Below are 27,554 nucleotides of genomic sequence, written 5' to 3' on the forward strand. Positions count from 1 at the left end.
ACATAAAAATTTCTGGTATCTAATTCTATAATATTAACAACATTACCATCCATTCAAGCAATTACTCTCTTCCACATTCGTAACAATAAATTCTGCAGCAAAGCGCGGGCATATTTTCTAGTGTATTAGAAGCATGCAAGAGATTCAAGCAATTATACAAGTGAGGACAGCGGATCTGACTTTGCAGACCGGTATCTGCTGCCTACTAGTTGAACCAACGGTGTTAACATTTGCCTCCATTTGTGTTCTATGCTAAAAACTTGAGCAAGATCCAATTTCGTAATTAGTTTGTAAACTTGAGCAAGTTCCAATTTCGTAATTAGTTTGTCAACTTCAGTTTTTGAATTGTAGAGATTTTAGCTAGTGTAAAATTGATTTGATCAGCCTTGTTTTATGATGTTACGCTTTATTGCTGTAACGTTTGCAAGGACCAGAAGCTTGATTTTGTTGGCTAGAATAGTAGAATTCACCTAAATAAAGTGGTTGATCTTGGTTGGCCTGCACATCAGTTGTGACTTGTGACTTGTGAATTTGATTCCTGTTCAATAATGCTGGTCTTTTCACAAAATATTGTGCTATTTCCCATCGAGGCCAATGCTATATCAGAATTTCCATCAGTTTTACACATATTGCAGACCCATCTATCATTGTAAAGCACACTCCACAGGGCCGTCAGGGCGCATAGACCAATCTAAAGGTTAAAAATAGGTCAATATGCCACTGCTATCCGTGAAATCTTTCTTGCTGCGAAATGGTGGGTTTAAAAGTTTGACAAAGCAATTGTGCCGTCTTCAGTTAATTTGGCAACCAGAAAGGCAAAAGCTTGTTCCATCAGTTTCACTTCACTAGTTTCATTTGAATTTCTCCTCAGCACAAAGAATGAACTTTGTAAGATTGCTAATGGAAATGTTGCAGACGTGAATCGCACACCCCTGGATCAAGTGATCAAGTAGTGAACCCATTCAGTTCCATGAGAGAAGATACTATCAGGAGAGTAGCTTCTAATGCCTCTCGATAAATACAAAAGAGAAGTTTCAGAATCACAGTAATCAAATGAGAATATGATGCTTCTAAACAGCTTACTGTTTAGCAATCAACAAAGTACCTAATGGTGCAATTCCTATTTTACATGACCTGAATAACTAGTTTTGGCATAATCACAGGAACAATATCTACACTAAAGTAACAGTACCTGCTGAGATGATCTCTAGAATTTAAAGTTAAGACACCTAGAAATGTTTGATTCTCTTCAGAATCTCTCTTTGCAGGTTGTCTTATAATGTCCGGTCTGATTACAGAGACTGCAACATACAGTATGTTTGCCAGGATTAATGCCTTCTACACAAACCCGTTTCTTTTCGGGGCGCCCTGGCAGCCTACGAATCTTAGGAGGTCGCACAAAAACTCGATTATCATCATCATCAGTCATTGCAGCCTCTTCTGTCTTAACCCATCGGGGTTTTGCTTCAATGGGATATATCTCTCCAGCATACGTCTCACGGTAACTTGCTGCAGTAAAACATTTCTCTGTAAAGGCATATACATCTTTCTGACATGAGATGAGGGCAGCAACAGCATGGGAACATGGTAAACCATATAGCTGCCATTCGCGGCAGGAACAACAATGGGTTCCAATATTCACTATGTCTGATCGATCAGCTGAGAGGACCTCAAATTCAACTTGATCAGATCTAAGGACCTGATATGTGGATGCACGGCTGATGGCTTCTAAAATATAGTTCTCAGCAGATGGAGCAAGTAAGGAAAACCAAGAATTACTTTGCTTACGCCGTTCTTCAAACTCCGTCATCAATTTACCATGAATCCTTTCAATCACCTGGATTATGGGCAATTCACGAGCTTCCAGAATCCATTTATTGAACTCCTCAATATTTGATGAGAAATGACCATAATGTGTTCCTTCAAAATACACAAATGCCCAGCGGGAAGGATGAAATTGTTGCAGCCATTTTGCAGCATCTAAAGAAACCTCCTCTATTTCAGCCATTTTTTCTTTGAAACCACTCGTAGTAGTGGCTTGTGCAGCTTTCCATAACAGATGAACAAGCCTTGGGTTCTTGAATTCTTTTCCAATGCTTTCACTCAAGTGGCGAATGCAAATATCATGTACAGAATTTGGGAATTTCCTTCTCACAGCGTCTGCAATGTCCTTCTGTGTATCAGATATAAATGTGAGCTGTGGCATATTTTGGGTGTTCATCTCTAGTGCCTTGTGCAACTCTGACAAGAACCACATCCAGCTCTCATCATTTTCTTCATCAACAACACCAAATGCAAGTGGAAATAAACCCCCTTCAGCATCAAAAGAAGTTGCAGAGAGTAAGGTGCCGAGATATTTGCTCTTAAGATGGATTCCACCAAGCCCAATAACAGGCAAGCAACCATTTAGAAAACCATAAATGGATGAATAAAAGGAAACAAATAACCGCTGGAACCGGTGATCTGGACCAGTAGTAAACACCTCAGCAATGCTTCCAGGGTTGGTCTTCTTTATTTCTTCACAGTATGAAGGAAGAAGGCAATACCCTTCCTCGGAAGATCCATATATCGCAGCAAGTCCCCGTTCCTTTGCACGCCAAGCCTGCTTATAAGGTACGGTAATCCCGTACTGCTGATGGATATCATGCAATATATCCTTCGGCTTGTAATTAATGTTATCCCGCAGGCGTTGTTCTATAAAACTAACAATCCAATCAATAGACGCCTGATCGTGCCCGTTGTGCGCATTTCTACCGCAAGTGTGCTTCCCTTCAAGGCTTCTTATCGCAAATGTCGGCGCATTAGGAAGCTTAACAGCACGAATACGTCAAGGACAAGCCTCCGCTGCACACTTTGCAAAGTACCGGATAAGGTCACCTTTTATTATACGAAGCTCAAAGTGTTGGGCAATTGCAGCTTCTTTAATCGCATTCCTAAACGCTTTTACATCAGGGAACTCTTGACCAACAAAAAATGTCTCCTCCTCCATGTGACAAACCCGAAAAAACCAAACCAAACCAAAACAATCACAACCACCCTTCTTCTTCTTCGTGTTCAATCTCGAAAGTAATGATCAACATTCTCATGACAAAGTCTGTAAAAAACTAAAAATCAAAGTAATGCCATTTAAAGCTCATACAAATGTGACCTGATATGATTCAATCTTCATATTGCACTCTAACACAATTTAAAGCTGACAGCTTTTACCACTGTGTGATAAATAAGTGAAAATTTGAAGCATTTAGAGCTGGTAATTAACCTAAAACTGAGATAATAACAACAATTTATACATAAAGAAGCAAACTTTGGGTGTGAATCTAAGGATCTACAGCTTGAGATTTGAATCAAGAAGAGAGCAATACACAGTAAGGTCTTATATAAATCTTGAGAAGTAGGTATAACTGACCTGTAGAAGAAGAAGAAGAAGCAGGCGATGATGGCGATCAGAGCCTGAGAGAGAGAAATCGAGGCAGTGAGAGAGAACAGTTTGGGTATTCTGACAAAAGATTAGGGTTGATTGGGTCACTGGGAACCTGGCATTTGAGCCCGTGACCCGCAAACCCGCACGGTAAAAGCCCGCACGCAAATTAACGGGCCTTGCGTGCTAAACCCACCGGAACCCGTTTACTTCCAAACAAACCCACTTCGACCCTTTCCGAGTTTCCGTCGTTCAGCAACCACAAAAAACGCTACTCTCTCTCTCTGGAACCTGGAACGCAACCCAATCTGAGCACAGCAACCTCCCAACTCTCTCTCTCTCTCTCTCTCTCTCTATATCTCTCATCTCTCTCTGCGCGCCCAATTTCTCAAGGTATTGCATGGATCTGTCTTTTGCTTTGGGTTTTCTTCGATTCCTTGCAGTTTTTGTATCTGGGTATTGCATTTTATAATCTGAAATCTGAGTGTGTTCTGGGTTTGAATGATGGAGTTTTTGTTGTGATAGATTTCTGGGTTTTTGTTCTGGGTTTAACGTCATAGATTTCTGGGTTTTTGTTCTGAAATCTGAGTGTGTTCTGGGTTTAGTTAATTGAACACCCATGCCAGTTGACAAAGAGATGGAATTTGAATATGGTTGTAGCATGAAGTTTATATGGTTGTTTTTGTGGGTTCTTGCAATGGGCTGATTTGTGTGGAAATTGACGAGAAAGACATGGTGTTATGGAAGGGTACTGGACAATCCAATTCAATGATTGAGGGTAACAGAGTACATCAAAGTCTGCAACTTTCTTTTAGTCCATTGCTTTGATCCTCATGAACTTGGAAAAATTTAACAAAAACATGTTCGCTCAATCAGTCATATCTTTTACTGGGCATATAGCTTTTATTCGATAAAAAAGTATTTTTATTTTTACTTTTTTGATAATTTACGTTCTTTCTGCTAGAGTCAAAGGAAGCCTTTTGATGTTTATGAATATCCTTGTAATTAATAGTTGGAGGATGTATCTGCATATAAAAAAAAAATTTGTTAACGGGTTTTTACCGAGTCGGTCCGTTAAAAACCCGGCCCGTTAAGAACCTGCACCGTACCAGCACTATACCCGCACGTTGCCAGTCTGGGATTGTCAGTCACCTGAGGAGGGCATTTTCGTCATTAGGAATTTTTTCCTGCTCTAATAACAAAAAAAAAAAAAAAAAGCTTTTGATGACAAATGGGAAATCAGAAAACCACAACTTTGAAAAGTACTGATGGATGATGACTACGAATTTTATAGGAATTTCTAACTTCCCTATTTTGCCCTTACATATTTCGGATTAAACGGTTAAAATTTTAATAAAAAAAGTAATATTTCATGAGTTGTTTAGTTTTTGACTTGTAAAATCGAAAGAAGAAATTCTACCAAATTTGCATTAGTTTATGAGAGTAGCAACACATTTGGCTTGCACCGAATTGGTTTTTTTTTTTGTGTTACTATCAAAATTTTTGACTATTATATGGTGTGCTTATAATAAAATGGGAGTATGTTGGGTGTTTATTTTTTTTTAGAATAAGCTTTTTGGTTGTACTCTGTAAATCAGCTATTTCTAACCGCCTCTAAAGGTGTGTTGATTTTGTATTACTTACTTAAATTTCGATACATGACTGACATTTTCAATTCAAAAAATAAAGTGGTAGATGTTTTATATAGTCGACAACTCGACATTGAGGAAGATAGTCATATTTAGTTCTTTTGATATTTGTGTGTTTTGGAATTGAATTCGTTTTATATGTTGAATTGTATTATGAGTCTTACTAAAAGTTAGAAACTGGCTTGTTCTCTAATTAAAATATTATTTTCTGAATTTTAGAAACTATGTTTGGTTTGTAAAACATTCCTTTTCCTCACTGAAGACAAATTTCCCAAGGGACAATATTTTAAGCCTTTAAGGAATGATGATTATGTATTTTCTAAAAGTAAATCGTCTTTAAAAGGAAAACCAGATTTTGTGAATTAAAATATATAAGGGCGTTTTGGGGAAGACAAGAGTGAGTGGCTCTGTCACAGTCGTCTCAGCAGCCTTCCGCCTCCTTTTTCTTCTTTGCTTCTTCTTCTCCTCCTCTCTTTGGTTCTGGGTTTTGTCATTGCTGCCCAAAAGGTACTGTCTTTACTCTTTTAGGGTTTTAATCGCTTTGCATGTTTAGGGTTTCATCTCTGTTTTGTTGTGAATTGATAATGGTTTTTTATTTTATTTATTTATTTTTGAATATAAATTTGGTTATTGATTATTGGTTGCTTATTGTTTGTGTAGTTTTTGTAATCTTTGGCATGAGTTTTTGCTTCTGCTTTTTTGGGTTTTTGATTAATGTTAGTATTGAGCAGTCTGGCTGCTATGGCTGATCAGATTTCTTGTTTCGTTTACCCTGTTTTTTATGTGTAGATGGTTTTGTAGATTATCAAACTTCTTGTGCTTCGTAACCTCCCGAAAAGGAGGAATATTTTGATTTGAGTTTTGCTAGTTTGTTAGTGTTCGTAGTTTTTGTGTTGTTGTTGGTCCTGTTTTGGGTCTGGTTTTGTGAACCATTAGTTTATTGTAGTGTGGGGAATGTAATAGGGCTTGAAGATGGGGAAATTCTATGGATATCAGTAGATGCCTGAAGAGAATGTCTTGGTTTAAATCTTTAATAAAGTAGTGCTTCTATATGTAGGCGTATTATTTTAGGGTGTACTCGAACTACAGTCGTGCATTACTTTTCTAAACTCGATTGTAATTGAAATATCAGTGATAATAGAAACTTTTGATGTAGTCTTCATGAAAAATTGTGGTTATGCTCAATTTCTCAGAAACCCCGTCTTTTTGGGTCGTAAAATTTTGACTTGACACTGTTTTTCTCACTCAGTGCTTCACCATGAACAACCTCTCAGCCTTTGCAGCCCTTGATGCCAACCCACTCTCCAAAACATGCTATTTGGGCACCCACCACAACAGGTTTAATCTCCTCCAGCGCCCCAGAAATGTTGTTGTATGCTCAGTGAAGCCCTCAGTTGCCTCCCCCTCATTGCTAAGTGTGGCTGGGTCCCCCAACAGTGGGCCTAATCGAATTGAGTCTCTAACCCAGGTCTCAGGAGTTTTGGGGTGCCAGTGGGGTGATGAAGGTAAAGGCAAACTCGTTGACATCTTGGCCGAGCACTTTGACATTGTTGCTCGTTGTCAGGTAAGACAAAGAAACACTCTAATAGCATTGCCAGATTATTTTGGTTTCTTGATTTTCTTTTGTTTCCTTTCAGGGAGGAGCTAATGCTGGACACACCATTTACAATGCAGAAGGAAAGAAGTTTGCACTTCACCTTGTTCCCTCAGGTATTCTCAATGAGGATACTCTCTGTGTTATAGGGAATGGTGTTGTGGTGCATCTTCCGGGCCTCTTTAAAGAGATTGATGGCCTCGAATCTAATGGAGTGTCTTGCAAGGGAAGGATATTGGTCTCTGATCGTGCTCACCTCTTATTTGATTTCCACCAAGCAGTGGATGGGCTTCGAGAATCCGAGCTTGCTAAATCTTTCATTGGTACTACCAAGAGAGGCATTGGACCTTGTTACTCTAGCAAGGTTATCCGGAATGGCATTCGAGTTGGTGACTTGAGGCACATGGATACTTTACCTCAGAAGCTAGATCTTCTGTTGTCAGATGCTGCATCAAGATTCAAAGGTTTTGAGTATGGCCCCCAGATGCTTAGAGAAGAAGTAGAAAAGTACAAGAGATTTGCTGAGAGATTGGAACCCTTCATTGCTGATACTGTACTTGTTGTGAATGAAGCCATCTCTGAGAAGAAAAAGATTTTAGTTGAAGGGGGTCAGGCAACAATGTTGGATATTGACTTTGGAACGTACCCCTTTGTCACTTCCTCAAGTCCTTCAGCTGGTGGGATTTGTACCGGTCTTGGCATTGCTCCCAGAGTTTTAGGTGATCTCGTTGGAGTGGTAAGTAGGTGGTTTTTTTTTATTTTTTTTTATTTTGGATTTGGTTTTTCAATTGTTTGATATCATCATTGCATCCTTGCTCCAATTCTTCATTGTTGTTACAGTTTTAGACTTATACGAGCAACAACTTAAGAAATTTGCATCTTCTATAATTTTGTTTTTAGGTGTTGGTATAGAGGTCCTGTTGCTAACTTGATCTTTGTCTTTGCAGGTGAAAGCATACACTACAAGAGTTGGTTCTGGTCCTTTCCCCACAGAAAACTTAGGTAAAGAGGGTGACCTTCTTAGGTTGCAAGGTCAGGAGTTTGGCACAACTACTGGTCGCCCTCGTCGCTGTGGTTGGCTTGATATAGTAGCACTGAAATACTGCTGCCAGATTAATGGCTTTTCTTCTGTCAATCTCACCAAACTAGATGTTTTGTCTGATTTTCCCGCAATTCAGTTGGGTGTTGCCTACAAAACTAGTGACGGCACACCAATCAAATCATTCCCTGGAGATCTTCGCCTTCTTGAGCAAGTGAAGGCAAGTTTTCTTCTCTCCCTTATTTTTGGGATTTATTGTTTCTCTTGTTACTCAATTTCAGTTAGATAATTACTAGTACTAGTTTTTCTCTTGAGCAATATGGTCACTGGTTTTATATGTTAAACAATGAAATTTTATTGTTAGCTATTAGTGATGTTGTTTTTCTGTGCTTAGGTGGAATATGAAGTATTGCCCGGATGGAATACTGACATCTCTAATGTAAGAAGCTACTCTGAACTTCCAAAGGCTGCACGTCAGTACGTGGAAAGAATAGAAGAACTTGTTGGTGTACCTATCCATTACATTGGTGTCGGGCCTGGACGTGATGCCCTCATTTACAAATAGTCATCACATTAAATGTTGGGAGATGTTTCGCATGGCTATGACTTTGATGTACCACACCCAAGCATTGACTCTGTTCTTTTTAGGTCTTGGGTAAATTTTGTTTCAGTACCATTGCTTGTTGTAATGCATGAATTGCTAGGTAGGAATATCTGCAACAATTGGAGCTTGAGGGAATTTCTCTATTTTGAAAAACTTCTGATTGCTTTGAATGATATTATCAGCTAAACAAAATTAGTGGGTGCTAAAGCAGACAACAAATTAAATTTAGCAGAAACCCCATGAATTACAATTACATCTCATAGTGCTATATTATGTAACATTGTCAGATCAAAGGCAAACAACATGAGGAATACAGTTTCTAGTCTCTCCAAGGTCATTAGAGCGGATGGGAAGAAAGTTGTAGATCTGCTTGAAAAGCCCATTCAATGGCTGGATTCTAACTAATTTGCTGAATGCGATGATTTTGAGGATAAGTGGAAAAGGCTTGAAAATCTTTGTGAATGGCTTTCTCTACCCTTAATCTTGATTTTGTCCCTGAAAAATTATCGCCTAGGCGAGCAGCTCATGTTGGTGTTAACCTTGTATTTTACGTAGAAGGCTGAACTGTGGACAAATTGCAAAGTTATCTAATCCATCGTGACGTTTAGGTCTAGATGATGATGTGGCTTAATGCAGGTAGAGTGGCTGCGAGAACTGGATATGGCAGCTGGTCGAGGTTCTCATAGTCTGTTACGGCTGAGATGGTGGCAGTGGTCTGTTGGTGAAGTGGTCACCAGGTTTCTATTCCAGCGGCGACTTCTATGGCTTTCAGTGGTGCGGCAATGGCGTTGATGTTTGCTCGTTGTCAGGGTTTTGAGTCGGTCTCTTGTGGTTGGGCTTTAAGCGAGCTAAACTAAATAGAGTATTGTTCATGAATTCAAATAGAGTATTGTTCAGTAATGTACAAAAGCAACCCAACTAAATACACAGAAGTGAAGAGTGGGAGCAAAACTACTTTTAGCTGAATCTACTGAAAGCCACACAAAAACGTATGAAATTGATATTTAAAAAAATTTCCTCATTTCAGATCATGCAAGTCCTAACATGCGTTACAAGAGAAACACTCTCAGAACATCTATGCAGGCAGATACAAGGTTAAAACTTCACAAAAGAAGCTAATAGAAACATTAGGAATTATAACAACTCCATCAGTGCTTTAATATCATCGGGCAGAAGAAGAGGAGAGAGGAGTGTATACCATGAACAATGCCTTGATTGGAAAGTTGACCATACATGATAGTTGAATCCAGATTATTAAATACTCTCAGCGGAAGCATCTTAATTACAAGCAATGGGCAAAGGTGTTCAAAAAGGGTCTGTTGCATTTTCTCGGAGTCCTCACTTTTATCAGTCTGACACTCCAATCTAGAGAAGCTGCTGTCATCCATCCTGCAAGGACTAGGAAAAAATACATTAAACAAGAAAAACATAAGAGTAGAAAGAAGATCAGAATTCTTAGAAAAGCTGCAAAACAAAAAGAAGGTACACAAGCAGATTATTCTATACTCTGTCAACCACATTACTTTAGGGTGAAAGCTCCTCCATGTGCAAAAGCTAAACAGAAAACACTGAACACCAAGAGTAATTTTATGTGGATAAGAATTGTATTGGGAAGCAAGACTATAGTAATTTTATAGGAATCGTAGCAATTTTCATATTTAGAGAACACCACATAAGGCACGTAGTTTTCACAAGCTCAAGTTTTTCATTTTGAATTTTTTTATTTTCCCATCTTTGCAGAACATCAGCACAGCAAGTACATGGACCCAAAATGGCCACACAGGCATAGGATGTGCCAACTTCTAGACCTCTATTGACACATTCAATTTCAGAAACTAGCACGTTATGTAGCATTATGTACTTACACTTTACATCGTTTAGCATGCATTAGAACACAAGAGAGCACCACATCAGCAGCTTCTGCCAAGTGCTCACTTATATGACTCAAAAACCTCACAATGTTTGCGTTGGATGGCTCTGCAAACATCTTGTCAATCAACGGTTCAATCAAGAAGTTCCAGCTTTGGACCTGTGATAAATCATTAGGAAACAAAGATCATCAAGCTGTAACATGTTCTTAAAAGTAAAAAGGAATTGCGCAAAATTTGAGTTTCCATCATCTTACACTTTTAGACCACTCTGGGATTAGCCTAAGCACTCGATCGCTCTCCAATTTTGATCCTGCAAGTTTCAAACAGGAGCCCATATCGGAATAGTACTTAACACTATAGAAGCAATAATCAGAGTATTGGAAGCGAAAAAAAAAAAAGTAAAAAAAAAAAAAAAGGGGACTAACATTTGCCTGTAGACTGATACCTACTATTATATTCTCCCAAACTTCCGATCCATTTAAAGACAAAATAATATAAAAAAGAAAAAAGGTAATCTGTTGACGGAAGAATATACAACACTAGAAACAGACAAAAGACTTTCCATATAAAATATATAAAAAAAAAAACACACACGGACAGTGCTTGATGTAGAAACTAGAAACATAGCATATTCTAAAGCTGCAGAATTTAGACACCTCAAGTTACATACAAATTTCAGTACTTAAATGTTCAGTTTGGTTGTTCTCCAAAGAAATGGATAAGAATATTAAAAACAAGTTTACATATTTCTCCCTTTAAAACACAATGGCATGTGGTAACATTAAATTAAAACAGTTACATACCTGTGTCTTGATTTACATTTTGGCTGAGGTTGCTGCAAGGAAGAACAAATAAAAATGGGTAAGTTGATCACTGTCAGATACATCCTTTTTTATTTTTATATCCAGAAATCCCCCAAGCCCATTTTGCAAACTCAATCTTGAAACTATGGCCTCCCCCTGAACCCTACAATCTTTAGAAGGCAGGAAACTCATAAGGGGGTTTGACCCCAAACCTGAGACCATAGCGGGGCAAACCAAGATTCTCTAATATTAACTTTAGCAGCTATGACTCTACAGACATTTTTTAACATAAACCCAATATATATAGTCTCAAAAAAATTTCATAAACAAGACGGAGATATTAAGCTTTGAGAAATGCAGAAAACAACTATGAAATGAAATGGCAAAATACCCAAGACAGTCAAGCAGCATACATATAACTTCAGCATTCTCGCTATGATATTTGAGCACCACAACACAGGCATCACTGGCAGTTGATTGCAATCTTTCATCCCCGGAGTAAATCAGATTAACTAAAGCAGGTAAAACTAATGAAGGGTCTGCAAGAAAAGAGGTATGATTAATTATCCACTACAAGTTCTGAAACTAAATGTGTATCTTTACTGATAATGGTACTGCTAAAAGAAGTTTCAAACAACATCACTTTTACCCCCAAAATAGAACATGGTTCAAGTATAAAAGATATTTATACTATTCTGGTCCTAAGAATTTTTAATTTTATATTTTATTGTGAAACAAACCAAACTATACACAGAAAGCAAGTACATTTAAAATGTAAAATAACACTTGGTATGAATCATAGTTTAAATATTAAACTAACCAATTAATGGAAGCAAACTGGATGCTTGTTCCCGAATTGCAGTTTCTTCATCTTCAAGTAGCACAATCAAGTTCTTTGCTATATCGTGCCTGCAATTATCAGAGAGAAAAAAGTAAAGAAAGACAGAATGATGAAAAGCATCATGCTATTACAAAACAATAACAGAACATTCTTTGTACCATGATAGCTGGGTATGTACGTATTTTGAATCTGACGACATATGTATGACTTCTGATATAACATCAACTGCATTCCTCCTCTGTTGGACATTTTCAGAAGCAAGGCGCTCAATAACTTCTTTAAGGCACTGACTGTCTCTGCTCCTGGTGGACCATTTATGCCAAATTGCCAATCAATTACAAGGAAATGAAGGAGAGATCACAACTTGATTTATAATTCCAAGTACAACAAGTATAGAAAGAATAGAAAAAGAAAACTACATCAAGCAGTATTCTGCTATAAGCAGAACCACAGCTCTAGCTGTGCCATCCCGTTCATCTAGAAGGTGAATCAGCAATGGAAGCACAGCATCCACCTCTCCGGTGTCGGTGAGACTGCTTCCAGGTGATTTTTGCTTAAATATTAATGCTTTGAATATGCACACAACCCCGTCTATAACATCATCAGCAGCAGAATGAAGCTTCAAGATGAAATTAAATGTCAGCAGGAAGACCAGAAAACAATAGCCTTTAAGAGGTAACTCTAATACTAAGTGCTAGAAATAGTTAATTTGAACAGTATGAAAAGATAACTGATCACGTAATGGTAAAGGATGCAAAGATTGGATTCATTCATAGAATCTATGTCAACTATCCATTAAACTATTACGGTACACTATTTTATCACAACAGATGACCAACCCAATGTAATTAAAGGTCCCAACTAGACCAAGGCAACCTCCCAGGACCAATTACATAACCTAGATCTCAATTATAAGGCAGACGTTGTTAGTAAGAAAGTAGAATCATGATCAAACTTGGAAATACTAGCTTCATATATTTCCTTGCCCTAATACATCAGTCATGGGAAACAGAGCTCAAATTACTGTCCACAATCCAATAACTTTTGAAATTTGATGTGCACCGAGTGATCTATAGTTGACAAGCATACTAACAAGCTCACATGCAATCAAAGTTCCAGGTAAGTTGCTCCCAATCACAAAAATTTGCTAAGACTCTGGGAATTCACGTCTAAAAGCATATCAAGGGAGCGTATATAACAACATGCAAACCACCTAGCAGAATGCAGCAAGGCAAAAGAACATGCAAACCAATTAGACTATAAACCATAGAAATTTTCTTCAAAACCTCAAATATTACCTGTGGTACAAGAACCTGAGATATCCTCATCCCGTATTCTGAGACTACGCTCTCAAATTTCTTGCTATCAAATCGCCCCAGTAGAAGGCATAAACAATTCAGGAAAACCTTTATGGTCTCAGAACTCCCATCCTTATTCTCAGTGTGACCTGCATAAAACTGCATATATATATAATCAGAAAGCTGGTGATTCCATCAAGTGAAACTAAATCGAAGTCATGCAAATAAACTGTTGATACACCCAGAAAGTGGAAGAAATCAAGACCAGATGAGAAACTTAGAGATATAACTTAAGAACAGGGAATTCTAAAGACCTTGCAATCTTAACTAACCAAAATACAATCATAAAATCCTAGATTACATAACATAATAAAACTTATAGTATATAGTATATCTAACCTGTATGCCTGCTAAGTATTGATCCAACAATTCTTTGTAATGCTGGGAAAATTTCTGATCTTCCAAATGCATTAGCATGCCATAATGCTTCCAACAAGAAGACAGTAGCAATATTCCAGTTTTGATAACCTTCGAGCCTGTCTTTCATGTTACAAACAAGTCATCATAACCCACACAAATTAGACACCATAAGATATGTAATATATATAAAGATGGGTAAAGGACCTGCCTCAGCTTTCACGTTACGATAATGTCCTTTAATCTCGTGCAACCACTTAAGCACTTGCTCCAATCCTTTGGCATGTAAGGGTCGGCCTTTTCTGCTCCACTGCAGTGATTTAGAAACATTAACATGCTATAAATTTCAAGTAGGTCACACAAGAAGTACTAAGTTTCTGGTTTGAAGATCTTGCACCAAAGAATTAGTGAAAACGAGATGAACCGTTACTATGGAAGTATTCTTTCCAAAATTTAAAATTATATAGTTAAACATAATAGCATCATCATCAAATCGAAAATTTGAGAGCTGAGATATATGAATGTAACTAAACCAAAACGGCTACTAAACTCAAAATGCAGAAGATAGGTGAAAAAAAAAATGTAAAAGTATAAAACTTACAGCAAGGAGTTTCTGTACTAGACCAAGAACTTCCTCTAAATGATCCCAAATAAGTATATAGTCCAATTCCATGTTTGAAACGTCTAAAGATTCAGGAGCTGGTTTTGCTTTTTTATCACCATCATCAAGGGCCACCAAAGTAACCAGCCGCTTTTGTGCCTTTGAATCTGATAACTTTGCCTTGTTACTTCGAACTTTAGCTTTTCTGATCAACGCTTCCGAGAGAGCCAGAAAACAATCAGCAGCACACACAGCAAGGCGAGAGGGCAGTTCATATCCATCCTGCAAAGTGCTACCAAAACGAAAGGGCCGAATATAAGACCAACTAAAACCAACACATAAGCACTCAATGCATCAAGTATAGCAAAAAAAAAAAAAACACTTGTGTGCCTCATTTTGTTTGCAGGACAGTCAAATATTGCAACGAGTGAGATCAATTACCTTCCTTTGTGCAGAACAACAGAGAGATGCGGAATGCACGAAGCGAGTATCTTCAACAAATCAGGATACCTCTCCTTTATCCCTGTCATTTCAAGCAGCTAAAAATCAAAGTCCATCACTAAAAACACACTAATATCAACTTCTTTTTGCTTCAAAAACTTAAAAGTTTCGTTACCATTCATCGGAAATTGAGTAATAGAGCTCTCATACTCCAATACAGCACGTACAAAAGTACACCAGCCAAGCACAACAAACCGATCATCCTTCGTCGAAATCACTCTTACCAGAGCCATGGTAATAGCTTCGAAAACAAAACCGTCCTGAAATAGCCAGTTCAAAACCACCATAGTTGAGTGTGTGTGGGTTCTACTTTAGTTTTCGGGGATCTCCTCCATTGGCAGCTACAAATGTGATAGTTGCTCTGCTTGTGAGTGCTACCCTGAAGAAGATTCTACTTGATAGACCAGATGAGGAAGTTGATTCAAAGGTTTTACTGTAGTAACTATACAGGTAAGTTTGAGCGAGTTTTAGGATTGATTTATTTTAATTTGCTTATGTGCTCTGTTAATTTTTCTTATGAGCGGCTAGACTTGTGTGTAAGTGTAGTGTTATATGTAGAAAACTTATTTTGATGAGTCGATACATAAGAGGTTCTTTTGTGAGGTTGCCACATTATCAATTCTCTAGTTCATGTTAGACGATCTGTCAATCAGGTGGCTCATCTACTTGCACATTTAGCTAGAAATATAGATAGTCAGTCTTTATTTTTAGCAGAAGCTCCTCCATGTGTGGTAGACGCTATTCAATTTGATTGTATTGATGGTTAAGTGGCTATGAACTTCATTCATTTCTCTCAAAAAAATAAAAATAAAAAAATAAACAATGCTATTGTTTCTCCTCTACTAAAAAAAATGACAGTTAAATCTAACCACAACAAGTGTGTAGTAGATACATGCTGCAGATCTACTTCTGAGCCATATGATACGAGGGGTGAACTCTCTCATTTCACTACCTAATTAACAGCTTGTGGAATGGAATGATTGCCCTTTTGTTAGAGGCATCCAACAGTTTTGGATGGAAAAACGTTGTGCCTTAAGGCTCCAATCGTTGCAAATGAAGGTATAACAATTGTGCAAGCCCTTTAATGTCACAATGTGAGTAATACATTCAAGGGCTAAATACTGGTTACTACCATGTGGTTTGGGTTCAAAATCAATTCAGTCCCTGAACTTCCAATTTCATCAAAAACACCTCTGCACTATCATTTCTCGTCCAATAGGTCCTTCCGTCCATCTTCCGTCAAATTGAACCGTTAAATTGCTGACGTGGCATGCCAACTCAGCTCTTGTAGGCCCCACATGGAAAGTAAAATTACACAATTGTCCTTTCCTCTCTTCTAACCCAGATTTCAATCTAATTCTCGATTACAACACATTTCTCCATAAACACAGTTGCATAGAAAAACTTGGCCCATCCCTCACGCCTTTTTCCCTAATTCGTTCTTGAAATAATTAGCGTAACCTGACTCTAACTCATAGAAGCTATTCACCGACACCCCAAAGCTCTTATCCTCCAATTGCCCAATCTTATCAGGCCCAGATTTATTTTTGGAGAAAATGGAGAACAGAGAGAGTCAAAGGAAGATGGCAACTCTGCAACTCCTCACAACAGATTTCAATCTGATTAAAGATTCTCCTCAAACCCTCTCTAACCTCAAAATTTCAGAATTGGGTAAAACTGGGATATAACAAATTACAAACAACGATTACCAAACAGAGGCTGATACAATTTTGCGAAGAAAGTGAACTATTGTAGTGAGTATCTGGGGTGGGAATGTGAACGAGATCGGAGGAGAGAGAAGGTAGGTGATTGAAGGATGTCTGGGCCTCGACCCAACCCGATTCTGCTCCATATAACAAGTCTAAGTCGTCTTCTACATGGTATCTAAACTTCACCATATCTCTTCATTAAACTCTTTGTATCATGGTTTCTGGATTAATCTGATTATGAGTGTTTGTTGGGGTTAGGATTTGCATTGGGGACTATAGAACGAAGGTTCAGAATTATGCCTTTGTCAAAACTTGTCTTCATTCAAGTCTCCACAATCTCATCTTAGAGCAACCGGCATATCAGACGAACAATAATTGCAAAAAAGCTCTTCTATGACCCAAGCTTCACAAGCTTCTAATCTGTTACCATTCTAACAACAGACAACTTTGACACGAAGACGAGGTGAAGTTCTTTCCCTAAGCACAGTCACCAAACCTTGAATTTCTCCAATTCTGCAATCCTCTGTTATTGACCAAAACCAGCCATCAGTTTACATTCATAGACTATGAACAAGGTTAGCAAGGACCAACCAAATCCCAAAAATGGTCACTGAGAAAAATGAACAGTGGCAATCAGGATTTGCCCAGAATTTCAAATCTTTAATCCTCAACTAAAATTCGTGTTTAAGCACAGAAACGTAGAGGACTTATTGAGCAGACGAAGATGCTTAGCTTGTTTACCACAAACGATGACCGGAATTGTCGGAGGATGCAAAAAAGTCGCCGAGAACAATGAACTCTGACGAAGCCCGACTTCACCCAAAACACCAATTTGGTCAAAACTCGATTAAACCGAAAACTAACAATACCAATGTGTTTAGAGAGAAATGTCTTATAATCGAGAATCATATTGAAATCTGGGTTAGAAGAGAGGAAAGGACAGTTGTGTAATTTTACTTTCCATGTGGGGCCTACCAGAGCTGAGTTGGCTTGTCACGTCAGTAATTTAACGGTTCCATTTGACGGAAGATGGATTGCAGGACCTATTGGACGAGAAATGATAGTGCAAGGGTGTTTTTGATGAAATTGGAAGTCCAAGGACTGAATTGATTTTGAACTCAAACCACAGGGTAGTAACCAGTATTTAGCCCTACATTCAATTTCTAAAGCAAGAACATACGGTCAGTTTTATTTTTTTATTAATTGTGTGAACATGCAAGAACATACCTCTAAAGCAAACACAGCATCAAAACTTCTCTGCAGTTCTGCTCCTCGAATAGTTTTTCTGTGCATGATCGAAAAACACATACTAAATGGCCTGAGTTTAAGAAAAGAAAAAGTACTGGAACTAGGAATACTCACTAAATGATAGCAATCATAAATACAATTACTAATGTTAGAAAGCTGATATTATCAAATTCGAGGGCCTGGGATGATGATTATACGCATTTTTATGCATGTAATTATATCTGAAACACTAGAATTAAGCTAATCCTCATGTCAATTATTATGTAATTAATCCACTTTCATTTATTTTGTAGAAAATAAGCGGAGTTACGGAAATCGTGAGAAAATGAGGCGAAATTGGAGCTAATTGGAGTTTTCAACAAAAGGACGAAATAATCAATGCGGGTCAACCGTAATCAATGCCGATTAAGGAAGCGGAATCCAAGTGCCTTAAAGTATGAGTGGAAGTATATGTGTTTGGCTCCAGTTTTTGTTGCAGCTGGTCAACAGTCTCTTTTATGCGCGGGCGTGCCAGCACCGTTCGAGTGCGGTCGTCGGGGGTGTCCCTTGACCTGACTTCTATCAAGCGATTGTAGACGAGGAGAGCACCAACCTCGTCGTGGGATTCTTTATGCCTCGTGGCGAGGACTTTTGCTGAGCTTCTTGAAAATCACAATCGATACTCGATGTTGTAGATCGAGCAGAGCGAGAACCACTGGGAAGTAGAGAGAACTTGCTAAAGCGTGACTTTAGCTTGGCTGGGTTGCTAGGGCGTTACCCTTGCTTGGCTGGTTCCGTAACCGTTGTGGTCGCGGTACTACAGTCGGCTCCTGAGGAGACTAGGACCGAAGCACTTTGACAGAGGGTTTGGTGGCACTGAAAGTCGGCTTCTGAGAAGACTAGGTGTTGGTGAAATTACAATAAAAATTATAATTTCTCTTGAGAAACTCGTTGACAAAAGGCGATTCAAGCCCTCTGCGGAACAATGCCGGTGCACCAGAAATCTCTTGACATGTCCCCTCCAGGATACAACAGCCCAACAACAAGTTGTATGGCTCACACCAATCTGCACAAATTGGAGGAACCCAAAGCTCCACCAAAAGAACACCTTTCTCTGGCCAAAAAAATACATAAGATTCTTTGGGGGATTTTGGAAAGAAAGTTGATGGGTGAATAGTTGAGTAAAAGTTTGATTTTTTTAGCATGCAACAAATGGTGTTATTTATAGGCTCTTAGGACACTCCCTACAATTACTACAATTAATAGGGTAGTAACCAAATGCCATAGGTTACAAAAATTAAAACCCAAAATAAATCAAAATAAAACACCATGAGTTACAAAATAAAATTCAAAATAAATTCAGAATTTAAACACACAAATAAATTCAGAATTTAAACACAAAATAAATTCACCCAAATTTAATTTCAATAATAAATAAAATATTAAAATGTTACAACACTAGGACTAGGAGTGTGATCACCGATAAGAGTAAGAGAAGGAGAGGAGTTGCTCTTAGAGAGGTTTGCTCTAGAGAGAACTTAGATCATCTTAGAGATGTTTTGATGTATGAATTGGTGAATTGTTCTATGTTGTAGCCTCTATTTATAGGCTACCAAGCAACACTATTTGGCCTTAAAAACAAATCATAATGGGTTAGGTTTGAGCACTTAAACACTTAATGGAATGTTAGGTTTGAATACTTAAACACTTAATGGAATTTGTTAGGTTTAAGTCATTTTCTGCTCCCTTATCCTTCAATTTTTATCTCCATCAAGCACTCAGTTTTTGACCATAACTTCTTCATAAGAAATGTTCCACTATGAGTGTAGATCACCCTGATAAATTTTCAGATCTTTTCATATAGTGGTTGGGCCGAAAACGCTGCTGGACCTCTTACAGGTCCAGTTTCCAAGCCTTTCTAGACAAGGAAATTCCTTCAATTTTATCTCCATCAAGCACTCCGTTTTTGACCATGACGTCTTCATAAGAAATGTTCCACTATGAGTGTAGATCGATCACCCTGATCAATTTTCAGAGCTTTTCATATAGTGGTTGGGCCGAAAACACTGCTGGACCTCTTACAGGTCCAGTTTCCAAGCCTTTCTAGACAAGGAAATTGGACTGATTGTTTGAAGGCCTTCCACTTACTTGTAGCTCTGGCACTCTTCATAAGAAATGATCCTTGGGCTTTCTAGATTTAATCTGGAAGGTTTCAGCTCATTTGAATTTCGTTTGGTCAGGCGGCTGCTCCTTCTGTTTAGCTCGGTTTCTCCTAGCCGAAGTAGGAAAATGTGCTATAGTTGACTTTTCATGCTTCCATAGTAGGCTTTATTTAGCCTCTAAATATATATATATTTCGAACTTGTCGACAATATATAGCTTGAGCCACTGACATTGGCTCAATTTCTCCAAGACGTGCCTTGTCAGGCCAAAATGCTCATTTTGGGTCCAAACATTACCCCCCAGACCTCGAAGTCAAAGGTCTCTGTCTTGACTGAAGAGGTCTTGAATCAGCACTGCTCTTATAATGTTGTTGCTCCAAAAGCCACTTTTATTGGCTTGACTGAAATTACTTGACTGATTCCATATTAGGCATATTAAATGCCTCTTGTATATGTGCCCAGGCCAAAACCAATGCCCTCTAAGTATATCAGAAAGTTCAAGCCACTGTTTAGGCAAGAACACAACTTTTGCATCCTCCGCGACACATAAATTTGAAACTCTTTTTGTATTTTTCTTTTTCTATTTTTTTTTTGTTTTGTTTTGTTTTTTTTTTGATAAATGACGAAAATAAAAGTAAAAAACTGAAAATTGACAAGAAATTAAAAAACAAAGAAAGGAGCTAGCAGCACCTTGTTTGGCTAACTTCTAGAAGACCACGGGGGAGGCCATCTATGCTTCACTCCAAGCTCCGATGTATCAAAATTTGTAGGGTAAAAATCCCTCCTGTGAGAGCTTGTAGGAAAAGAACAAAGATACTTCGCGTCGAAGAATTGGAAGCAATTTGGCTCGTAGGAGGAGTAATCTTGCCCCCCAAGTATCTTTGTTGGTTGACGAAGCATGATCTTCATTTGCAATTCGGGAGATGACGGTGTCCCAAGATCGGCTTTGTCGCCAACTGTCGCCATCTTCTCTTGATCAAAGGGATGATCATGGGTCATATCTTGCCCCCCATGCATCTGATCAGTAGCCACGTATTTGGCTTGATCAGTGGAGAAATTAGATATTTGTTCAAAGACAATTGTATTGTCAGAAGAACAACCTTGTTGATGACCTTTTCCATGCACAGCCTCTGTGTAAGGCTGTGACTCACCAGTGAGACCCTTAGGTTGATTGCCACCTATAGGCAAGTTAGTCTCAGAAACAACCTCTTCGCGTGCAGTTTTTTGACGTTCGAATTCGCCTTGATGCGAATTAGCCAAGGTAGAACCTTCATCGCGTAAGGTCGTGAACTCAGATGTGATGTTCGCGGCAGGTTGGGCAGTCTGTTTGTCTCTGCTCGAGAAAAGCTTTTGTGACTGCTCTTTAGCTTTCTGAGCATTCTGATTCATTCGCTGCTCCAACTCGCGAATTCGTTGTTCCCTTTTCGCGATCGAAGCTGCCAGATTCTTCCCATAATTTTCACTATGCACTGTAAGGATGCGAAGCCTCTCATCCAGGCTAGCATCTGGTGGAATGATGAGTGGTTCGAACTCGTCATCAATGTCAATATTGCCAATGGTGGCAACATTGGCCATCTTGTCACTTTAGGAATTTCTTTTGGTAAAGATTTTCCTCTGGCATCCCAATGATGGCGAACACAAAAAGACTCTAGTGTTGTCCCACTGGGCGTGCCAAAATGTTTGTTTTGAAGCCCGGTGGTTGAATGTGCTTCAAGAGAAAAGACTCTTCTGATGTTGTCCCACTGGGCGTGCCAAAATGTTTGGCTCCAATTTTGCTGCAGCTGGTCAACAGTCTCTTTTCTGCGCGGGCGTGCCAGCACCGTTCGGGTGCGGTCGTCGGGGGTGTCCCTTGACCTGACTTCTATCAAGCGATTGTAGACGAGGAGAGCACCAACCTCGTCGTGGGATTCTTTGTGCCTCGTGGTGAGGACTTTGCTGAAGTTTCTTCTTGTTCACAAGTCGATACTCAATATTGCAGATTGAGCAGAGCAAAATCACCGGGAAGCATTGAGATCTTGCTAAAGCGTGACTTTAGCTTAGCTGGTTTGCGAGGGCGTTACCCTTGCTTGGCTGGTTCCGTAACCGTTGTGGTCGCGGTACTACAGTCGGCTCCTGAGGAGACTAGGACCGAAGCACTTTGACAGAGGGTTTGGTGGCACTGAAAGTCGGCTTCCGAGAAGACTAGGACTAGGAGTGTGATCACCGGTAAGAGAAAGAGAAGGAGAGGAGTTGCTCTTAGAGAGGTTGCTCTAGAGAGAACTTAGATCATCTTAGAGATGTTTGTTGAATGAATTGGTGTATTGTTCTATGTTGTAGCCTCTATTTATAGGCTACCAAGCAACACTATTTGGCCTTAAAAACAAATCATAATGGGTTAGGTTTGAGCACTTAAACACTTAATGGAATGTTAGGTTTGAATACTTAAACACTTAATGGAATTTGTTAGGTTTAAGTCATTTTCTGCTCCCTTATCCTTCACTTTTTATCTCCATCAAGCACTCAGTTTTTGACCATGACTTCTTCATAAGAAATGTTCCACTATGAGTGTAGATCACCCTGATAAATATTCAGAGCTTTTCATACAGTGGTTGGGCCGAAAACGCTGCTGGACCTCTTACAGGTCCAGTTTCCAAGCCTTTCTAGACAAGGAAATTCCTTCAATTTTATCTCCATCAAGCACTCCGTTTTTGACCATGACGTCTTCATAAGAAATGTTACACTATGTGTGTAGATCGATCACCCTGATCAATTTTCAGAGCTTTTCATATAGTGGTTGGGCCGAAAACACTGCTGGACCTCTTACAGGTCCAGTTTCCAAGCCTTTCTAGACAAGGAAATTGGACTGATTGTTTGAAGGCTTTCCACTCACTTGTAGCTCTGGCACTCTTCATAAGAAATGATCCTTGGGCTTTCTAGATTTAATCTGGAAGGTTTCAGCTCATTTGAATTTCGTTTGGTCAGGCGGCTGCTCCTTCTGTTTAGCTCGGTTTCTCCTAGCCGAAGTAGGAAAATGTGCTATAGTTGACTTTTCATGCTTCCATAGTAGGCTTTATTTAGCCTCTAAATATATATATATTTCGAACTTGTCGACAATATATAGCTTGAGCCACTGACATTGGCTCAATTTCTCCAAGACGTGCCTTGTCAGGCCAAAATGCTCATTTTGAGTCCAAACAATATGGAGAAGAGAAAAGGAAGGAAAAGAAGAAAAAATGAAGTGAGAGAGTTTGATTAATTAATCAAACCATGATTAATTAATCATGTTCAGCCATGGTCATATTCACGTGCAACATTAATCAAAGCTTTGTATAATTAACTTCAACCACTTATATGCCAGCACGTGGCAACAACCTACTTGCCCTTTCTCATCCCACGTGACGTTATCCTCTCAATCTCCTCTCTCTTCAAAACGGAAGCCACCACTAATTATGAGCCTCTCTTTGAGTAGCTGCACAGCATATGAATATATCCCTACGGAGAAGAATAACCTACAGCAGCGCCGCACCCAAAAACAGGGCAGCCCTTTGGGCTGCTCTCATTCTCTTCTCCCATCCTCTTCTCCTCCATTTTTCATAGTAATTTTAGTTTTCTTTTGGGTATTCATAGAATTTCTCACACAAGCTTCAAGGATTCATCAAAAGCTACAAGATTCAAGCTTTAGGTATTTGTGGGAGTTGTAATTCAAGGGAAGTCATGCTAGCTTTCTAACTAATTGTGGCTACCCATGTTTTCTCCCACACTTCTATACTCTTCACTCTTTGAATTTTGTAATCTTGATGTCTATAATTATGAGTTGTGAGTAATTCCCTTGTTGGGGGTTAGGGTTAGATCCCTAACCCAAATTTTGTGTAAAAGATGTTTAATTTAATGTAATGATGCAATTTTCATATGATGGATGCTTATATCTATTTTTGTTGGGTTAAAATGCATGTCTAGGAGCCTAGTTAACTCTAGGGTGTGTATTTTGAGGATGTCTAGGACGGAGTTAGAGGCTTGACCCCCTCTAATTCCTAAGCTAGAAACCTTCAATTTCGTATTCAAGGGGTTATAAGCATGGTGATTTACACCCGTTGCGTGATTGCGCGGGCGGGTCGCTTAGTAGTCTAATTCCTCGATCTCTACGCCTCTTGATGTGAATTAGTGACCCTTGAACCGGCTCTAATTCATGCCAAGTGAGTTCCTACGGCCCTTGAACCGGAGTAGGAATACCATGAAAGGGAATTTCGGTCCTTGAGCCTTGAACCGCCTTGGATACGACTACCGCCAAAGTAGGAATTTGCATCTACATTAGATTAGCTTCCGACACATAGAATTTGGGTGAAGGAACTTCCCTAGCACCCGACATTCTCATTTCCATTGTTTACATTTCATTTTTATTTTTATTTCTTTACATTTCATTACATTTTGTTAATCTAAAATCCTCTCTCAAAATATTGAACTCTTCCACTCATTTGTAAATATCCACCACTAGGCTCTTAGTTTTGATTAGGCTTTGGTGAGAACCAAAGCCGAGCATTGCTAGGGCTTGGTGCCTTAGATTAACATTTTTATTTCTTTTCTTTTTCTTTTCTTTGTTTGCTAAGTGTCTTTATTTCCGATTACGCAAGGATTGTGGGTTAGCCACTAATCCCCGTGGTACGATAAACATTGGGCATAATATTTCCCTATCTTGACAATGATACGTACGCTTGCGTAAATGTGTATCCAAGTCAGATGATAACACAAGGAAATGAACCATAACTAAAATAGCACAAGGCAAAATAGGTACACCATCATGTAACACCAGTAGAGTGATAAAGAAAAAATATTGATTGACAAGAGATAACAAAGCTTTGCTGATCTAACAGAAAACTATTTATTGATTATTGTTACTCTGAAGTTAGATTTCTATTATGTTATAGTCTGGTACTACTAAATTCTTCATAAACTCATGTGACCTTTGACCCCATTAACCACAACAGAACAGTCAATAACATGAAGTAGTTTAGACCTTTTTACTAGGGATTTTCAGTTCACTTTCATATGAAATCTGTGTCCTTAATACATCTTAAAGCAACACCAATGTCTATCAATGAAGTTAAAAAAAACCCCAAAATACAAGAAGGCAAAAGTGGGTACCTTGAGGACCCTGAGCTTAATGCTTCCATAAACGAGCCCAAGAGAGAATGCAGAAGCACGAGCCACCTGCCTATTTCCAGAACCCAATATTACAATTACATTGAAAATTCAGAAATCGGTTCGAAATTCACACATACTTCCTCTAGCTTCTTCATTTAACCAGATTTGAACTAAAAAGTAGGTGGATCTAGAAATAAAATTTACCAAGGCGAGGGTGCTGGTGTCGGGAAACATCATGATCATCTGATCCTTCCTATGTTAAGCCTTCTCTACCAGATCAGGAACAAGCTCATCCATTCTCTGCCATTAAATTCATACCTGCACAAAATCAAGACAAACTCAGAACAATATTGAACCCAAATCATCAAAAGCAGAGATAATTGAAACTGAAATACCTTGGGTTCATACCAGCACCTCAACATCGCTATCGGTAATCTCGTGCACCCAATCGACAGATTCTCTTTCACAGCTTCACGATCCCGCTCAGTTCTTGGCCATCGATCTGGTCTTCATGTTCTTAACCTTCTTGCAGTCGCGATCCGGCTTCTTCAGAGCCTTGATGACCGGAGCGGTGGAGAAGAGGCTAAGAGAGGCGCTGAAAGCAAAGGGTCGAAATGAAATGTCGTGAGGCGCAGAAGTGAGACTATTTATATCGCAACGCTAGGGTTTCTGACTTAAAACACCCAAAACGACGTCGTTTAAGGAAATTCGGTTCGGTTTTTTGACACCCGAAAACCGAACCGGAACCGGTTCGGTTTTCTTTCGGTTCGGCCCTTTTCGGCTCGGTTTTTTTTCGGTTTTCGGTTTCGCGAGCCCACCCCTAACTTTAGGCCATGCCTATGTACTGTTCTCCGTAAGCCTTCTCAAATATCACTTATAATGAAAATACAAGGACAGAATATGATTTTCTGGAAAATGGGGATTGCAGTGCACTGATCAATCCTTACTGTGCAGCAGAAACCAAAAATAATAAACAAAACACCGGATTTTGGTTACGCAGTGAAAATCTCAAATATGAGATTAAAAACACTGCGGGGCTCTTACTCTTGAGAACCCAAAATAAGAACAATTGAATTATGATGAAGGATATGTTCTTTACAACTTCAAATAGCACTAGCGCGGCTACAATGAATAGACAAAACTAATGCAGTTTGTCTTCAATCTCGAACTCCTTCTTCACTTGATTGTTCTTCGATTTTTCCTTTTCTTGCTACACAGCAACTCTTCAGATCACAAGCGGCTCCATGCACATGAACAACTGACCTATCACACTTAAACAAGGAACAAGTGTTTAGGCCTACACTATCTCAAGCAAGACTCTCAATTATCCTTGCGTCACTTCCTTGGCTGCGTGTGTAGTTTGCATCCTATATATATGTGAAGAAGCAACGCCAACTCTAATAGACTTCTATTAGGAAAGTATCTTGGTGATTAAACATTGACCAAATAAAATATCAAATCCTAGAAGACTTAATTACGATTACAATACACCACGTTAACAACCAAGGGAATATCTTTTCTAAATAAATAAGCATTGAACCAAGATATTTTCCCTCAACAACATTTGTAAAACAACATATCATTTTGTATGGGAATGCCAATATGACAAAAAAACTTGTACCAACATATAATCAGGTACCAATCTTAGCAAAAGCTAAACTACTCTGGTTCTTTTCTTACTGATTGTAAAGTATTAAACTTCAAGTACATTTTGAACTACATTACTCATATTATTACCCAACAGATACAAATCAAAAGAGAAAAAAGAATGTAACTTTCATCCAATCGATCATCGAAACAAGACTCATTTGTACCCAAAAAAATGTTGATCCAAGTTAATAATAAAAAATCAAAAGACAATAAGAGTCGGAATAAGCCGGCTTGAGTTCGGGGTTGATAAAGTAAACACAACAACACTGACTATATTCCTCCAATGATCAAACAATGAAATCATATATTTTACTTGCTCAGTAAACAGATTTCCAATCAAATTCTAAAAGAGATGAAAAGAATCTGACCTTGGCAAGAGTGTAAGCAAGAGCTGCACCAGCAACTCCGGCACCGACAATAACGACGTCGGTACTTTTCTCCTCCTCCATTTCCGGCAGAAACGCACCGTCTCCAAACGCATTACTCTTGACTCCCCCACTTAAAGCCTTGACCTTTTTGTTTCCACCGAGTGTGGTACTGATATGATCATGAAGAAAACAGAGCCCAGCAATGAAGCGAACAACCCACCAAGAACATACTCGTAAGAAACCATCTTAAACAAAGTTGATGAAGACTGAACAATGAGAATGTAGTTTTCTGGGTCTGCTGTTGTTTGTGATTTCAGTTTTCAGTTGGAAGATGTAAAGGACTTGTAGTTATGGTAAGCAAGCTATGGAGCTTGAATTATATATATATGGGACTATGGGAGGTGTGAGTGTGTGACCGTGTGGGGTTTCTTCTTGTCGTCGGGATTAAAATATGACCGCGCCTACCCTTTGTTTATTTAACCAATTTTCTTTAAAACAGGGGTTGGACCGTTGGATTATGTGGGATGAGCTACAGTACGAAAATGAGGTCACTAAGTCACTTGTGGACGATTTAAAGGTGTCAATTCCAATAGAAACCCAATCCTTTTTAGAACACAAAACCATCATTATAAAGTTTTTAGTTAGGAAAGATTTGAACTTGGATTCTATTGTCACCTTAATCTG

General features: G+C 38.8%; 3 protein-coding genes and 1 long non-coding RNA gene across 8 annotated transcripts; 1 reads left to right on the forward strand and 3 right to left on the reverse strand.

Moving 5' to 3' along the window:
* Positions 1-563: 563 nt before the first annotated feature.
* Positions 564-3,545, reverse strand: LOC133725470 (uncharacterized). Of its 3 annotated transcripts, XR_009854470.1 has the most exons (3): positions 3,407-3,545; positions 1,193-3,094; positions 564-932 (listed from the first exon to the last, which is right to left on the reverse strand). XR_009854470.1 is itself a non-coding variant. In XM_062152749.1 (2 exons), the coding sequence occupies exon 2, from the start codon at positions 2,255-2,257 to the stop codon at positions 1,250-1,252; it is 1,008 nt and encodes a 335-aa protein (XP_062008733.1). In that variant the 5' UTR covers positions 2,258-3,094; positions 3,407-3,545; the 3' UTR covers positions 972-1,249. The 3 variants fall into 3 exon arrangements, 2 of the variants coding, with proteins under 2 accessions (XP_062008733.1, XP_062008734.1); XM_062152749.1 differs by lacking the exon at positions 564-932 and having other exon boundaries at positions 972-3,094; XM_062152750.1 differs by lacking the exon at positions 564-932 and having other exon boundaries at positions 972-3,104; positions 3,407-3,540.
* Positions 3,546-3,667: 122 nt separating this feature from the next.
* Positions 3,668-8,474, forward strand: LOC133725469 (adenylosuccinate synthetase 2, chloroplastic-like). Of its 2 annotated transcripts, none has more exons than XM_062152748.1 (5): positions 3,668-3,811; positions 6,317-6,631; positions 6,705-7,397; positions 7,609-7,920; positions 8,095-8,474. In XM_062152748.1, the coding sequence occupies exons 2-5, from the start codon at positions 6,326-6,328 to the stop codon at positions 8,263-8,265; spliced, it is 1,482 nt and encodes a 493-aa protein (XP_062008732.1). In that variant the 5' UTR covers positions 3,668-3,811; positions 6,317-6,325; the 3' UTR covers positions 8,266-8,474. The 2 variants fall into 2 exon arrangements, with proteins under 2 accessions (XP_062008732.1, XP_062008731.1); XM_062152747.1 differs by lacking the exon at positions 3,668-3,811 and adding an exon at positions 5,416-5,574.
* An 803-nt stretch (positions 8,475-9,277) lies between these two features.
* Positions 9,278-15,026, reverse strand: LOC133741227 (uncharacterized). 2 transcript variants are annotated; one of them, XM_062169161.1, is made up of 14 exons: positions 14,752-15,026; positions 14,577-14,658; positions 14,136-14,427; positions 13,742-13,844; positions 13,517-13,653; positions 13,118-13,276; positions 12,239-12,438; positions 11,978-12,121; positions 11,799-11,887; positions 11,370-11,517; positions 10,979-11,010; positions 10,430-10,485; positions 10,170-10,333; positions 9,278-9,702 (listed from the first exon to the last, which is right to left on the reverse strand). In XM_062169161.1, the coding sequence occupies exons 1-14, from the start codon at positions 14,921-14,923 to the stop codon at positions 9,453-9,455; spliced, it is 2,028 nt and encodes a 675-aa protein (XP_062025145.1). In that variant the 5' UTR covers positions 14,924-15,026; the 3' UTR covers positions 9,278-9,452. The 2 variants fall into 2 exon arrangements, with proteins under 2 accessions (XP_062025145.1, XP_062025146.1); XM_062169162.1 differs by having other exon boundaries at positions 9,279-9,693.
* A 2,545-nt stretch (positions 15,027-17,571) lies between these two features.
* LOC133741234 (uncharacterized) lies at positions 17,572-27,215 on the reverse strand. Its single transcript, XR_009861735.1, has 5 exons — positions 26,871-27,215; positions 25,248-25,447; positions 25,057-25,170; positions 24,853-24,922; positions 17,572-17,630 (listed from the first exon to the last, which is right to left on the reverse strand). It is a non-coding gene; the product is annotated as an uncharacterized LOC133741234 (long non-coding RNA).
* Positions 27,216-27,554: the final 339 nt, after the last annotated feature.

The sequence above is a fragment of the Rosa rugosa genome, chromosome 1, assembly GCF_958449725.1.
Source record: "Rosa rugosa chromosome 1, drRosRugo1.1, whole genome shotgun sequence".
Classification (NCBI taxonomy): Eukaryota; Viridiplantae; Streptophyta; class Magnoliopsida; order Rosales; family Rosaceae; genus Rosa; species Rosa rugosa.

Bases quoted from the DNA above. Each gene is read 5' to 3' on its own strand.
- LOC133741227 (XM_062169161.1), bottom strand. From the start codon at position 14,923: ATGGTGGTTTTGAACTGGCTATTTCAGGACGGTTTTGTTTTCGAAGCT. The intron at 13,277-13,516 runs GTTAGATATACT...ATATATATGCAG, and splicing joins AATACTTAGCAGGCATACAG to TTTTATGCAGGTCACACTGA. The intron at 10,334-10,429 runs GTAAGATGATGG...GATTTATCACAG, and splicing joins TCCCAGAGTGGTCTAAAAGT to GTCCAAAGCTGGAACTTCTT.
- LOC133725470 (XM_062152749.1), bottom strand. From the start codon at position 2,257: ATGTGGTTCTTGTCAGAGTTGCACAAGGCACTAGAGATGAACACCCAA.
- LOC133725469 (XM_062152748.1), top strand. From the start codon at position 6,326: ATGAACAACCTCTCAGCCTTTGCAGCCCTTGATGCCAACCCACTCTCC. The intron at 6,632-6,704 runs GTAAGACAAAGA...GTTTCCTTTCAG, and splicing joins ACATTGTTGCTCGTTGTCAG to GGAGGAGCTAATGCTGGACA. The intron at 7,921-8,094 runs GCAAGTTTTCTT...TTCTGTGCTTAG, and splicing joins GCCTTCTTGAGCAAGTGAAG to GTGGAATATGAAGTATTGCC.